Source organism: Pseudorca crassidens, chromosome 5 (assembly GCF_039906515.1).
Source record: "Pseudorca crassidens isolate mPseCra1 chromosome 5, mPseCra1.hap1, whole genome shotgun sequence".
NCBI lineage: Eukaryota > Metazoa > Chordata > Mammalia > Artiodactyla > Delphinidae > Pseudorca > Pseudorca crassidens.
The window spans coordinates 21,127,773-21,143,937 of NC_090300.1; the positions used below are offsets into that span (position 1 = coordinate 21,127,773).

At 40.0% G+C, this 16,165-nt stretch overlaps 1 protein-coding gene across 5 annotated transcripts in view; it reads right to left on the reverse strand.

Moving 5' to 3' along the window:
- Positions 1 to 16,165, reverse strand: part of MED12L (mediator complex subunit 12L) — a 329,485-nt gene that overhangs the window by 12,111 nt on the left and 301,209 nt on the right. For all 5 annotated transcript variants that reach the window (XM_067737493.1, XM_067737492.1, XM_067737490.1 and 2 more), the window contains 4 exons: positions 11,871 to 11,960; positions 9,971 to 10,203; positions 8,411 to 8,567; positions 5,678 to 5,755 (listed from right to left, as the gene is read on the reverse strand). In XM_067737493.1, coding sequence (XP_067593594.1) covers positions 5,678 to 5,755; positions 8,411 to 8,567; positions 9,971 to 10,203; positions 11,871 to 11,960 — 558 coding nt within the window. The remainder of the gene's footprint in view (positions 1 to 5,677; positions 5,756 to 8,410; positions 8,568 to 9,970; positions 10,204 to 11,870; positions 11,961 to 16,165) is intronic.

Consider the following 16,165-nt stretch of genomic DNA (forward strand, 5'->3'; position numbering starts at 1 on the left):
AAGGAAGAACACTGGCCAGTAACAAAAACTGGATCTGCTGGAGATGTTTATAATAAATATATTTATAACATCTATAATAAATCTTAGAACTAATAAGAAAAGGAACGGTACCTAATGATAAAAAGAAATATAATATTTTTGTTAATATTGCTGAGGCTCTGTGGTATTGCTCTTCTGAAGATATACAATTAGAACTTTTTTCTTATACTTCTATTTTCTTTTATTGTGAGAAGACAGAAAAAAAAAGAGCAACAGAATACATATCAAAATATCCCCAGCAGCACTATTTTTGCAACTGGAAACAATCTAAATGTTCAACAGTAGGTGGTGTGGTTAAACAAGTAATGGCAGAGCAAAAGAGAATGGACTGACTTCACAGCTGTTCAAAATTACAAACATGTGGACTAAAAGGATATATAAATAAGTATGCTGTAATAAAAGTATGCACAAAAAAGAATTATGATAATACAAAAATCCAAGATCACTGACCATCCCTATAACTTCTAATTCTGAAATTACCTGAAATCTATTACTCTAAGTGATAAATTAGCCCATCTTAAGACTTACGGCATACAACATGCCTGCCTTTGTACAAATAGCTGCTGCCTAGATTATAATATATTGCTCTAATACAATCCTACCTTAAGAAACAGGAAACATCTCGAATAAACAACCTAACCTTGCACCTAAAGCAATTAGAGAAAGAAGAACAAAAAATCCCCAAAGTTAGCAGAAGAAAAGAAATCATAAAAATCAGATCAGAAATAAATGAAAAAGAAATGAAGGAAACGATAGCAAAGATCAATAAAACTAAAAGGTGGTTCTTTGAGAAGATAAACAAAATTGATAAACCATTAGCCAGACTCATAAAGACAAAAAGGGAGAAGACTCAAATTAATAGAATTAGAAATGAAAAAGGAGAAGTAACAACTGACACTGCAGAAATACAAAGGATCATGAGAGATTACTACGAGCAACTCTATGCCAATAAAATGGACAATCTGGAAGAAATGGACAAATTCTTAGAAATGCACAACCTGCCAAGACTGAATCAGGAAGAAATAGAAAATATGAACAGACCAATCACAAGCACTGAAATTGAAACTGTGATTAAAAGTTTTCCAACAAACAAAAGCCCAGGACCAGATGGCTTCACAGGCGAATTCTATCAAACATTTAGAGAAGAGGTAACACCTATCCTTCTCAAACTCTTCCAAAATATAGCAGAGGGAGGAACATTCCCAAACTCATTCTACGAGGCCACCATCACCCTGATACCAAAACCAGACAAGGATGTCACAAAGAAAGAAAACTACAGGCCAATATCACTGATGAACATAGATGCAAAAATCCTCAACAAAACACTAGCAAACAGAATCCAACAGCACATTAAACGGATCATACACCATGATCAAGTGGGGTTTATTCCAGGAATGCAAGGATTCTTCAATATACGCAAATCTATCAATGTGATAAACCATATTAACAAACTGAAGGAGAAAAACCATATGATCATCTCAACAGATGCAGAGAAAGCTTTCGACAAAATTCAACACCCATTTATGATAAAAACTCTGCAGAAAGTAGGCATAGAGGGAAGTTTCCTCAACATAATAAAGGCCATATATGACAAACCCACAGCCAACATCGTCCTCAATGGTAAAAAGCTGAAAGCATTTCCACTAAGATCAGGAACAAGACAAGGTTGCCCACTCTCACCACTCTTATTCAACATAATTTTGGAAGTTTTAGCCACAGCCATCAGAGAAGAAAAGGAAATAAAAGGAATCCAAATCGGAAAAGAAGAACTAAAGCCGTCACTCTCTGCAGATGACATGATACTATACATAGAGAATCCTAAAGGTGCTACCAGAAAACTACCAGAGCTAATCAATGAATTTGGTAAAGTAGCAGGATACAAAACTCATGCACAGAAATCTCTGGCATTCCTATACACTAATGATGAAAAATCTGAAAGTGAAATCAAGAAAACACTCCCATTTACCATTGCAACAAAAAGAATAAAATATCTAGCAATAAACCTACCTAAGGAGACAAAAGACCTCTATGCAGAAAATTATAAGACACTGATGAAAGAAATTAAAGAAGATACAAATAGATGGAGAGATATACCATGTTCTTGGATTGGAAGAATCAAGATTGTGAAAATGACTCTATTACCCAAAGCAATCTACAGATTCAATGCAATCCCTATCAAACTACCACTGGCATTTTTCACAGAAATAGAACAAAATATTTCACAATTTGTATGGAAACACAAAAGACCCCGAATAGCCAAAGCAATCTTGAGAATGAAAAACGGAGCTGGAGGAATCAGGCTCCCTGACTTCAGACTATACTACAAAGCTACAGTAATCAAGACAGTATGGTACTGGCACAAAAACAGAAAGATAGATCACTGGAACAGGATAGAAAGCCCAGAGAAAAACCCACGCATATATGGTCACCTTATCTCTGATAAAGGAGGCAGGAATGTACAGTGGAGAAAGGACAGCCTCTTCAATAAGTGGTGCTGGGAAAACTGGACAGGTACATGTCAAAGTATGAGATTAGATCACTCCCTAACACCATACACAAAAATAAGCTCAAAATGGATTAAAGACCAAAATGGATTAAAGACCTAAATGTAAGGCCAGAAACTCTTATCAAACTCTTAGAGGAAAACATAGGCAGGACACTCTATGACATAAATCACAGCAAGATCCTTTTTAACCCACCTCCTAGAGAAATGGAAATAAAAACAAAAATAAACAAATGGGACCTAATGAAACTTCAAAGCTTTTGTACAGCAAAGGAAACCATAAACAAGACCAAAAGACAACCCTCAGAATGGGAGAAAATATTTGCAAATGAAGCAACTGACAAAGGATTAATCTCCAAAATTTATAAGCAGCTCATGCAGCTTAATAACAAAAAACAAACAACCCAATCCAAAAATGGGCAGAAGACCTAAATAGTCATTTCTCCAAATAAGATATACAGACTGCCAACAAACTCATGAAAGAATGCTCAACATCACTAATCATTAGAGAAATACAAATTAAAACTACAATGAGATATCATCTCACACCAGTCAGAATGGCCATCATCAAAAAATCTAGAAACAATAAATGCTGGAGAGGGTGTGGAGAAAAGGGAACCCTCTTGCACTGTTGGTGGGAATGTAAATTGATACAGCCACTGTGGAGAACAGTATGGAGGTTCCTTAAAAAACTACAAATTGAACTACCATATGACCCAGCAATCCCACTACTGGGCATATATCCTGAGAAAACCATAATTCAAAAAGAGTCATGTAACACGATGTTCATTGCAGCTTTATTTACAACAGCCAGGACATGGAAGCAACCTAAGTGTCCATTATCGGATAAATGGATAATGAAGATGTGGCACATATACACAATGGAATATTACTCAGCCATAAAAAGAAACGAAATTGAGCTATTGTAATGAGGTGGACAGACCCAGAGTCTGTCATACAGAGTGAAGTAAGTCAGAAAGAGAGAGACAAATACCGTATGCTAACACATACATTTGGAATTTAAGGAAAAAAAAATGTCATGGAGAACCTAGGGGTAAGACAGGAATAAAGACACAGACCTACTAGAGAACGGACTTGAGGATATGGGGAGGGGGAAGGGTAAGCTATGGCAAAGTGAGAGAGAGGCATGGACATATATACACTACCAAACGTAAGGTAGATAGCTAGTGGGAAGCAGCCACATAGCACAGGGAGATCAGCTCGGTGCTTTGTGACCGCCTGGAGGGGAGGGATAAGGAGGGTGGGAGGGAGGGAGACGGAAGAGGGAAGAGATATGGGAACATGTGTATATATATAACTGATACATTTTGTTGTAAAGCAGAAACTAACACACCATTGTAAAGCAATTATACTCCAATAAAGATGTTAAAAAATTAAAAAAATATATACATATGCTCTAAATATCAAAATAAGACACTATGCTTCTCAAGGCAGCTTTTTAAAAATTTCTGCTTAAAAGAAATTAAAAAGCCATAAAAAGCCTAGTGTGCATTTTACTATCCATGACGATTACCGTGGATGAAGGTCTTTGTTTCTCTGGAACTACTTTCCTATGAATACACTGGGAAACAATCGTGAGCCTGACCTCACTGACCCACTCAGCCCCTGGGATGGAAGTGTCTTAAGCCAATGAGGGAAATACAACCTAGTGCATTAAAACATGTCAATACTGTCTTAGAAGTCAAAACTGAATGTGCGATATATGCTCGCTACACACCAAAAATTATGAAATATTTATGACACTATTAGGAGAGTAGAAAGGTACTAAATTCTGCTGTATGAGACATGCTTAATTCCAGTGGAGCACGGGGACAGGGTCTCCCCTCAGTTCTGCATAAGCTGATCCTCTGCTTCCAATCATAACAAAGAAGCCTGAAGGCGACTTCTACCCTAGTCCTGTAAATTTAACTTCGTGACGGAATCAAATGTTAATTTTTTTATCCTACCCAAAATAACGATTACATTTCATGATAAGGAAGAATTTCCTTAAAAATGAAGATCAAAATGGCCAAGGCAGAGGCTTATAAAATATCCTCAAGGTGTCCTATTCCAGTCCTTTTTGGGCATTCTCAGCCCTTTACCACCTAACTCTACTCTATCCCTGCTAATATACTATAGCCCGGGCCATACTGTTCCTTCTTTACTACAAACTGAAAAACCATCTATCTTTCAAATCCTGTCCTGGAAAGAGTCTACGTCAGTATTTTCCAAAGTGTGAGACACATGCAGTAACACAGCTCGTCTTAGGGGTGGTACTCACTCAACTCATGTTGCTGAGCTCCCTGCAGAGTCAGTATTTATTTTTACAGATATTTCCAATGTGTGACAAGGGATGTGACCACTACCGCTGAGAGTAGTGATCAAATGCTTCTTTTTAGAAAACATTTGTTTAAGGAAATAGGAAAAGAGGCAACTTAAACACAAGTAGCAGGTAAGTAATAAAGAAGGGATATGGCACTAGCAGAAGTAAGAAGTACTGAGGCTTGGACCACGTTGACTGGCGCTATGCATATAACATTTCGAAATTTGACTTACAAAGCTGCAGAAGCAAATGATAAGATTACATGAAAATTTCATGAAATTATATGAAATGAATTACATGAAAATTCTTGCAGCAAATGCTAACTGGCTAGACTCGGAGTTTCTTTTACATCAGTAAAGTAATATGTTAGAAAGTACTCTCATGCTCCTTTGGGATTATAGTGAAAACTCAAAGCCAAGTTAAGATAATCTTCTAAACATATCCATACTAAGTTATCATTCTAACACTGTTTAGAATAAAACTTGGTTTCTCAATATAAATATTTAGTCCACGGAACGGAAAAGTCCGAAGAAATTTAAAGAGGAAAAATTACATAACCTACTGAACCCCAAATATTTATTTATACCTTCTAGGAAAACAAATATACTGACTACAACAGTAACACAACCCTACTCTGATGAAGTGCTGTGGAGAAACGGCTAGGGTATATTTAGGCTTTTTCAGTTCTTAACAATCTCACGGGACATGAAACATGCAATCTGCCTTTAAAGAACACCAAAAAAAACCCAAAAAACAAAAGGGAAGAAGGAAGAAGAAACCCGCATGTTTGGTTTCAGAACACCAGGCCTTACCAGAGGCTGCTGGGGCTGCATGGTTTGGAGACCGAGGGTCTGACCCTGGGGCTGCGAGGACTGCTGAGGCTGCTGCATCTGGAAAGAAAGAAGAAGAATTATACATGTGAAAATAGGAGGTTGACGTCGTCATTCCAGTTCCCTCCCCCCATATGCCTTTGATCCAATCAGTCTGCTCCAACAAGGATGACGCACACCTGCCTCCTCCGTCTTTGTCTTCCCAAATATATCGTTCCTCCTTCAAGGGCAAGACCTAAATCTCCTCCGTGTGCTTCCAGACTACTGCAACCCCAGGGATCTCTTCTTTGCTAGTCACAGTGTTCACAGTCTAAACCACCCTACACTGTCCAGGGACATGCTTTGTACTCACTGTCTTAATTCATTTCATGCCATTTGCCCTTCCACATATTTCATTCCACCTTACGCTCTCAAGTGAGACAAGGACTGCTCGCTAGTTATCTTTTCGTTCCCTATGGTACCCAGAGGAACTCATGAATTTAGATTTTTTTTTTTAAAGGAAGATGTAGATGTGAGAAGTTCTGGCCTAAATTACCAGCATAAAATCATAAATTGTGTCCGTGAACGCTGGCTCAAATACATGGCTCTTGGAAAACACTTGCAAGTCACAAAAGAAACACAGACTAGACGTCCACCAGGGGGAACATCACAGAGGAGAGGAAAATATTAACAGGTGGTTTGTCTCAATGACCTTTAAAGTCTCCTCCACCCTAACGCTTCATCTCGAGGATGACAGCACCAGACTGCTTTTCAGCCTCTGCATTTTTCCAACTTGGTTTGCATACTGTCCCTCAAATTCTTTGTCTTCTTTAGGGCAAGGTAATCAATAGTTATTGCCAGAAGGCATTTTTCATTAAGTGACAAGGGTCATGGATTTGGAATCCTAGCTGAGGTGTGGGCAGGCCACTGCCAACATGGACCAGAAACACAGCGACTGCAATAGGAAGCCAATTCTCCATTGGGCTCTCTGTGAACCCTTTCAGGAAAAGTCACCCCAACTTTGTAATTATTAATCTGTTCCTTTATGGAGGTAGTCAGTCACCAAAAAAGGAATAAGTATAATTCGGATGCAGAAGCAAATCATTTTTCCTTATCTCCCAGGAATGTGTTGGTAATGCAAAAATTATCAGAAGGACACACCATGTTAATTGGGATAAAAAGTACACATTAACCAATAAGGAAGGTTTTCAAAATTTGTAGCTTGAAAACAATGCTAGTGTAAGAAAGGAAGTGGTAAATAAAAAAATAATGTAATAACTTTCCTCGGTGATCTGGAAATGAGAAATTTTAAAACAGAGAGAAATATAAATATCAGTCCTAAAAAGCTCTGAAACATATACTTAGCACTTGGGAAAAAAATTACTTTAAGAAAATATCACTATGAGTATTAACAGTCATAATAATGGTAATATTACCAAATGGCTGCTTCACTTGCATTTTCATATTTAATTTTCACTACACATTTAAGAGGTGGGCACTATAATTAGTTCCATCTTATTCATGACAAAATTAAGGACTAGAGGGTTTTTGACCACGCTGGAGATTTTATATATGCAATGTGTGGGATTGGCCATCTATAGGCCACACTCCCTCCCAAACCAATTACCATATGTTGTTCAATTTTGTGATACAGTTCTTTCCACATTTTAACAGGCAAAAACTGGGATGCAATTCATGGCATCTTATAACTGTGAAGCCCAGTTTTGTTGAAGATTTGTGGTGGCTTTGGTCTGTCGAAGTGTTGGCACTGCCAACTAGAATTTTTTGGGTCACACTGAATTCAGACCTCAAACCCACTTGAGCTAACGGTTCAAATATTTTCTTCCCACCACCAGTGTCAAGGTTGAGACATGCAAGTTCCTTTGCTGTCCCTTTCTGCATGACAGGTTTATTTCTCATTGACCTCATACAAAGAGTATGGCCCTTGGGCACCCCAGTTCTACTAGAGTTCCCATTCTCAGTGCTGCTTTCTTTTCCTTTCTTAGAAATACACAAAAGGACAGTGCATCTCAAGTTGGACTGTTGATGAGATTAGAGTCCACTGTACAGACTCATCAGGCAGTTTCCAACCCAACAACACAGGATAAGCTTGCTAATAATAAAGGCAAATGGAACAGATAAACCTAACAGCCTATATTCCCTAAACAAGGGAGGGAGAAGCGGAATGTGTTAAGGGGAGGAGCCCTTTATCTAGGAGACTCAAATATTTATGACAAATAAGTGAAGGACAGCTCTCTGGATTCTACCAGAGACAGGATGAAATATCCCTTTGAAGTACCCTACCTACATAACTCCAACTTCACAGCCCAATCAGACTAGAGGTGTTAAACAGAAAATTTTTTGGATTACAGACCCCTCTAGAAATCTGAACAAAAACTCTGGACGGCTTGACTGTTTCCAAAAAATACACATGTAAGAAATTTTGAACTCAAATTGCATGGCCTCTAGTCAAACAGTGACTGGGGAAGCTGAGGCTTACACTCTTAAGATAAAGGCATCCAGCTACCCTCCCGAACCTTTGTGAAAGGGCAAGGATGGTCTGCAAAATGTACTCTTCTGTCCACGACCTGGCAGATGCACAGAGAAAGGAAGACCCCTGCCGAACTGGAACTAAATTACCCCAGTTAGGTCCCAGCAATTAAAGTCTGAAGTGTCTGTTATTTCTTATGACCGCTGAGGACCCCACACACATTGCACTCACTCCCAGCTCCATACCTGGAGGAGCCTCTGCTGCTGTCGCACCTGTGGCTGTCTGGGCCTCACTGGGTCCTGAGACAGGGACACCGAGGGAAGGTTTGGATGCACGGAAGTCAGCACCGCATCCAGTCCTCCACCCACCAGAGGGCTCTGCTGAAGCGACTGATGATTCAGTCTGGTCAAGAATAAAGAACTTGTTTTCAGGCCCAAGCATACTGTCAAATGTTTATCATCAGTGCCACTGGCACACTGCACACACTCACAAAGAAACCATCATGTTCAGTAATCACTGTGTACAATTCAAATGCAATAAAGACCAGTGGTTAAGGTAACCTAGATTCCCAGGGACACATGGTATCATAGGTATTCAGACAGCAAATGGCACAGGTGGGATTTAAACCCAGAACTTCGGGGCTCTGAAGTTCAAGTTCTTAGGCAACATGCTATGCTGCCACTTATTAGACAAATAATAAACATGGTGCATGTTTTCCAAATTCATTTATTTTCCCAAATGTGTTACCAACGACCCTGCCAACTTTCCAAACAGTGATTACTAGAGTTGACCTGCAATCTTTGATGGTAACACACGGGAGTCCAGCTGCCGTCCACTGTAGTGCAGCAATCTGCATGAAACTGAGTTTTCCTAGACCCACGCCATCCAACAGAACTTCCTACGGTGACCGAAACGCCTCCACCTGTGCTGTCCAATGAGATAGCCACTGGCCACCAGGACCAGCTGTATCATTTCTGGGTCTCAGTGCAAAACAAGAATGCAGGGCTCTCTGATCAAAAATCAGTAAGAATTTCAAGCGGGTGACAATAGAGCATTACAATCAACCATGCGGGTCTTCTAAACACAGCGCCCTATGGGACTGCGCAGGTCACACACCTTCGAAGCTGGCCCTGCTGGCCACATGTGGTTCATGAACACTTGACATGTGACTAGCGTGACAGAGAACTGAGGAGCTTTAACTTAACTTTAATTAGTCTAAATTTAAATAGCCCACGTGGCTGGCAGCTGCTATAATGGACAGTGCGGTTATACGCTATGTACTACATCGACAAGATCCAATTAAAGCAAAAACGGAGTAAGAGTCTTTTCATGATCCGGTTTTGCCAGCCATTCCTGAGGTGGAAAAGGTAGAAACTAAGATATGTGACAAAAGTGTTATGGGCACCGTGCACAACGAGTATTGCAGATCAACATATTCTAGTAAGGCACTGCTAAGGATAATCAACAATTTTTAATCTTAGATATTTATTGCCAAAAAACCTTTTTAAAAGAGGAGGAAAAAAAGAACATTGGAGCTAACATGGTGGTATCATTGAAAAATATTACACAAATACTATGGGAGATGTGAGTCAAACAATAAGGGACTTGAAAGGAATAAACGAGATGGGGCACTGCTTCTTTTGAACCACAATCTGGATGCTGCTGAAGATGAGATGACGATGAAAATTATATGCAAATAGGCAAGCTCATAGGAACAATTATGAAGCACCATGTCCTAGAAGAAGCACGGTAAAGGCGAGAATTTGAGTGTCCACCACTGCCATCATTATTTCCACATGCATCACCTCTGAGAGCCACTCAGGGGCTGCAGGTACGGCGACGCCTGCTGCTGAACGTAGCCACTCGGCGGCTGCTGCTGCATCTGTCTGAGTCTTTCCATTAGCGCCGGGTTGGAATGCGCAGCCGGATAGGTTCTGGAATTATAGGTAGGAGACAGGACCACGCTGCCAGCCTGCTGCTGAGGGGTCTGCTGCAAAGGCATCTGCGTTCCGTACATCGTATAGCCCTGGGGCATGGTCTGCAGGCAGGCACAAGGAAGGAAGTCAATGTTTTGATTTGCCCCCAGCTTTCCTATCGCTAAGATATCGAGGGCAAAAACAAAGCCAGGAGGAGCCCCCTGAAATTCGCCGTTCTCAAAGACTCTTTTTAACTCAAAATACGAGGAAGAGCACTCTGGAGGCAGAGAGAGGAGCCCGAAAGTTATACAATGAACTGTTTGTATAATGATTCACCAGAAATTTCAATTAAAGAGCAAAAGGAATCCTCACTTGGTTAAGAGATCAGTTTTAAGCTCAGTTGCTTATTTTGAGGAAAGGAAGGGCAGGTTTCTGCACAGAAATAATCAGGCAAGCATCTCTGCCTTTAGTGCACAGATGGCATCAATGTTCAACAGATCCCAAGCATCATTAATGTTGTTTCCAAAATTAACCAGAAGAGTTACTCATGCTCAATGTAGATTAAAATCATGGAGTACACTTTCCTTGTATGTAACTACACTTCCTCGGATTTAATGAATATCTCTGTAATGACCAACCAGTTAACAAGAACAACAACAACAAAAACAATCAATTACCTTAACCAGAGAATAAGGGTGTCATTGGTGACTATTCAATAATCTCTAGTTCTGGTTGGACTGCAGCCTGTTTCAGCACTCTACCAATAATCGTTAATATATGAGTGGCTGATTCTCCAAATCTTGACACCCAATGTAAATGAAAAGCTTCAGGTTCTGCTGCGTCACTATCTACAATTTACAGAACACAGTGCTGATTAAAATAGAAGAGGACTGCTCTTCAGGTCCTCAAAGTACCACATTTTAAGGTAGTTGAATGGCTCTGACTTGGAAGACAGAGTGAGGGACGATGACCTTCCTGCAGGCAGCGTGCAGGGATACAGGCTGTGTGGCTCGGTGCCTGTGAAGGCCAACCTTGGCCCTCCTTTCAGCTGCGGACACAGTATGAACCGCTGGCCTAACTAGAGGCCTTGCCAACATCCCTGGCCTCCTGATTATCCCTCCCTGAGAGGGATAGAGTACAAGGATATGGAAGCAGAAATGACAAAACTATTAGAAAAAATAGCTCAAGATTTGCATCATATTAAGGCAAATCTATCATTTGCTGAATAACTGCTGTGTATCTATCTGGTGCTTTGCTAGTTCCATAGGTTGTCTTAAATCCCCACAATGTTCATCTCTATTTTACAGAGAAGGAAACCAAGACTCAGAGTAACTCGCACAATGTTACACAGCTTGTAGGTTGTCAGGAATTTTGTCAAGGTCTGATGCCAAGGCCAATTATCTTCTTATTCTACCATGATTCCTCTTCGAAGCTATCTTTGAATATCATAAATTCAATCATGAATTACATCATTATACATTATAACATAAGTACCCTGGCTGGGACTGTTCATCATTTCAATATCTACCATCATCATTAATAGAAAGGTATGAACTGATATTTCTGATTCAAGAATTTCCTAAAATGTTTCATGCTCTTTAATCAATCCTGAGACTTGTTTAATAATCACTGGTAAAGCTTTGTTTTTGAAATGTCAATTATAATCTATAAGCAGAAGTGACTAAGTTCTATACCCCATGAGGGAATTGATACCCTACTTACCTAGTTCCCCCCTTCAAATAAAGAGCATTAAAAATCCCAGCAGCACCTACAAAGCAAACATGGGTACCTGTGCTTGCTGCAGACCTGGATACTGGGGGAGCTGAGGGGAGGGCCGTGCTTGAGCAGCAAAGAGAGCAGCCTGGTCCCCCGGCTGGCCCTGGAAGACAAAGCCAAGGCGGCTCTTCATCATAACAGCAAGGGCATGATCCGAGCTCCTGGTTAATTACCCCCAAAACCCCTGACACCATGCCCTATGTGAGAACAACACTTGCAGATTCCAACCTGCATTGAATACTATTTCTCATCAATTTCCTATTAACAGTAGAGATTGCTGCACTTATTATTTCTTCCAAAGACGACTACAGATGTCCCCAGTGATCACACATACATAAACACAAGCCCAAATAATCAATGGTCTGCTCATCAGAGAGGCTCTGAGTCAGCTTTCCTGTACACTCCAGGGTACAAATGTCCCTCTAGAGTAAAAGGCATGAGTCTCTAAGTGTGAAATCTGAAACCACAGAGTTGCCTCATCCTGTGCCCATAAGTAAGAGAACACGTGGTACACGCAGATGGCATATACTACCTTCATGACTTTTTAATGATGTTTCTTCAGAGGGACCTAAAAATTGCCTATTTAGCCATGTATGCAAGGGATGAATTTGGGATCTCTTATGACTCTAATAATCAATGAAAATGTATAATAAGTTAATATCAAATACAGTTCTAACCAACTACAATGTAAAATAAAACCAATTAACATCTGTTCACCAGTCTTAATTTAATACATGTTTTGGCCTGAGGAAAAATAAATATGTTCCTAAGAGCAGCTGTATGTATTTTACATTTTGGCGGCAGAACCTATTTCATGGAAGCTTGCGGTATTAATCACAGAAGGAGGCCAAGCTTCCGACCACCCCTTGGTTTTTTCAGGACTTACTAATGACAAAGAAATGGGGTTTATTCTAGGATATTTCACCACTGTTTTATATCACAGATGTCCTCATTTTTTTTAAGTGCTAAAATACAGTTATATTAAAAACGAATTTTAATGTTCTGGGAAAGTAGTGCAGCTATTTCTGGCAGGGAGAAAGGTATAAACATTTAGCTTAAGAGGGAGAACACCAACAATTATTAAGCATCTATTATGTGCCAGGGACTGGGCTTCTTGTTCTTATTCCCATTCTCTCACAGGAACTCTGCAGGGAGGGGACATCATCCCCAATTTCTTCAGGTAGGAAAAGCCAGGCTCAAAGAGCCTAGGTAGCTTAGCGAACTCACCCAGCTAGACCTGGCTAAGCCATGAGCGCTCAGGTAAGTCTGCCTCCAAAGCCTAGGGTTTCTTCCATTATGATGAGATGCCTCCATATGTGATATCAAGGATGGAAATATTTAAAATTTCATTTAGTGCTTATTCTTAAGGGACATAGAGCCTTGTAAACTCACCCCAATAAGAAACCAAAAGGAGACTCTTTATTAAGACTTGTTAATGAGATTTTGAAATGAAACGTATACATCAGACGGTGAAGCCTTTTCTCTGATCCCCACATAAAATCACTCGAGGGCAGTTAAGAAACTTCGGCCTCTCCGAAGGTGGCTCTCCACCCATACGCGGACCAAACACAAACTTCTGGGAGCATCTGCCATGGTATCTACATGTAACAGCTTCAACAAGAATCTAACTTTCCAGTGTAGGGTACCATGAAGATACTCTGAGCCTTTAGCTGATTAATCTAAGTGCAATTATATCCCTATTTGCTTAAGTCTAAGAAAAAGAGCCCAAACTCCCTCTAGGAGAGCTCATGCCACGGGAGTGTGGCTATCTGGAGCCTACAAGTATTGCCCCAAAGTATCCAAATGGCCCTTGATCCTCCAAACACTAAGCCAGGGAGTCATTAAATCAACCAGATCTTTACATGCCGCTCCTCGACTTGGTGCTCCCCAACAGCATTGTCCAAGGTCCCTGAAACATATACTGCTGTGCCTCTTGGTGGGGATAAATATATGTATATTATCATTTTTACAGAAGAAAAGAAAAATGAATTATTTCTGTGAGTTAGAATCTTGAGATCCCTAAGTAGTCTAAAACACCCAGGCCCTTTTTTGCCTTGGAGGGAAACAAGATGCGATGTGCCTGTGACAGAGGCATGCGGATACATAAAACAGATGTTTTTTAACTCTTTACTCTTCCTTTGCTTGTTGAAGAACCTTAGGAAACAAACTATGACTTATATGTAGTGGTGGATCTGAGTTACTGGGCAACACTCTTTTTTTTTTGTTTTTGTTTTTTGTTTTTTGTTTTTTGCGGTACGCGGGCCTCTCACTGTTGTGGCCTCTCCCGTTGCGGAGTACAGGCTCTGGACGCGCAGGTTCAGTGACCATGGCTCACGGGCCCAGCCGCTCCGTGGCATGTGGGATCTTCCCGGACTGGGGCACGAACCCATGTCCCCTGCATCAGCAGGCGGACTCTCAGCCACTAGCGCCACCAGGGAAGCCCAACACTCTTTTATTGACAAAGAACAGTTGAGATTTTGGAAATTTAAGAAATACGAATTAAAAAACATCTACATTTTTAAAAATCACAAAATTAACATTCAAGGAAAAACACTATAACTTTGAAAAAAAAGCAAGAAGAAAGGGGTGAAAAATTTCAAATCAGTTTTACACTCTAAAATTCATGTACTCTTCAGTGAACCCTCTTTAGTCTAAAGGTAAACTATTTATTTGTAAATAGACTATATTCCCTCCCATCCCCATTCCCCCCCCCCCAACTCGCTACTTAAGTACAGTAGGTAAGGGTTCTAACATTCGATACCCTCCCTGAGGAAATCACAAACACCTCACGTTGGCCAGCAGCGCTCGCCAAGGGCTTTTATCGTCATATTTGCCCTCAATGAAAGATACCCATCTCTTCTCCCAAACGGAAATGACCTCCTCCTGCTCTCTGGTTTTCCCAGAATAATGACAGGAACAAATTATTTCAATTTGTAGAAATAGTTCAATCTGTTGAGTAAGGAATGAATGACCAAGAAGTTCTTTAGTAACTTGAAAGATTTTACAGATGCTAAACGAGGACCATAATGCGGGAATAGGTAAGAAAACTAAATATAGTAAGAGTCTTAAAATGTTAGTAGGGATGGTTTTGCTGCATTCAGGAAGGGACTATATAAGGTATCATCTGAACTGGGACAGGCCAGGAGAATGGGGGCAAAGTGAGACCATGCCTGGCAAATTGTGACTTACGGTCACCTGCGTCGTACATAACCTACTTATCTGTTATTTTCTGAAAACTATCTAAGTTTTATTTGACTTTTTTTTTTTTTAAATCAGTTCCTAGCACTGTGTCTGGCATATAGTAAGTGCTCTATAAATATCTATTGAGGAAACCTAAGATCTAAGATTTAACTTAGTTTATCTGTGAAACAAGAGTTCCAGAGGTAAACTGAGATTTATATTTCAGGATAAATTAGTTTACCAAGTGCTTTCCAATTGCCCCATATTTTTAAGTACCATCTTTCGTTTTGAAAACTCACTTTTTAATTTAATTTTTAGCACCTGTCATTCTAATGATTTCTTCTTTCTGCCTTCATTAATACCTGGAGAGTAGCTCAATTGCCCCTCTTGATTTATTCTGCTTAACTGCAACAATCAGAGGCAACATTAAGTTCACACTTTTGTGGTTGTAAAGGAGGCTGGTTTCTGAGGGAATATCTGTGTCTAGCCAGGGGCCACATTGTGCTCCGGCTCCAGCTCCCCTGGCTCAGGTACCCAACGTACACGTGCTAAGAGAGTGAGCCACAGTTAACTGGGAAATTCTGATAGCTACATGAACCCATCTCTGCATTGCTACCCAGGGTAAATTCCTACATGTGGTCTCTCTCGTCTGTTTTTATACATTTTGCTTTAGGCTTGCCTCTGGGTAAGAAACAGAAATCTATTGTATTTTCTAAAATTTCCACTTCCTAAAAACTTTTAAAAAAGCTGTGCTGTTCAATACTGACTCATCTTGCTGGTCTTCATAAGAACAATTCTCTCTCTTACTGCTTTATTTTTAATTAGACAAGAGAAGCATCTGAGCTCAGAGAGATGTAGACTCAAAACCTCTTGCATAATTTGAAATGAATACATCCAGTAAGTTAAAAAAATTTTTGATAAATCATCCTCAAAGATAATTTTCAATCTTCTGGGTCTTGTTCTCTTCATTAGTTCACTCTCTCAGTCAACTGAGAAAATGTGAGGGTCTCTTTCTAAAGGAGAATTGGTTATAGCTCCAATTAGCAGACAGTTACAATCAGCAGCATTTCAGAATCAGGGATCTTCTATCCACTCAATTCACTAGTAATGAGTTTTTTTCAAATCCTT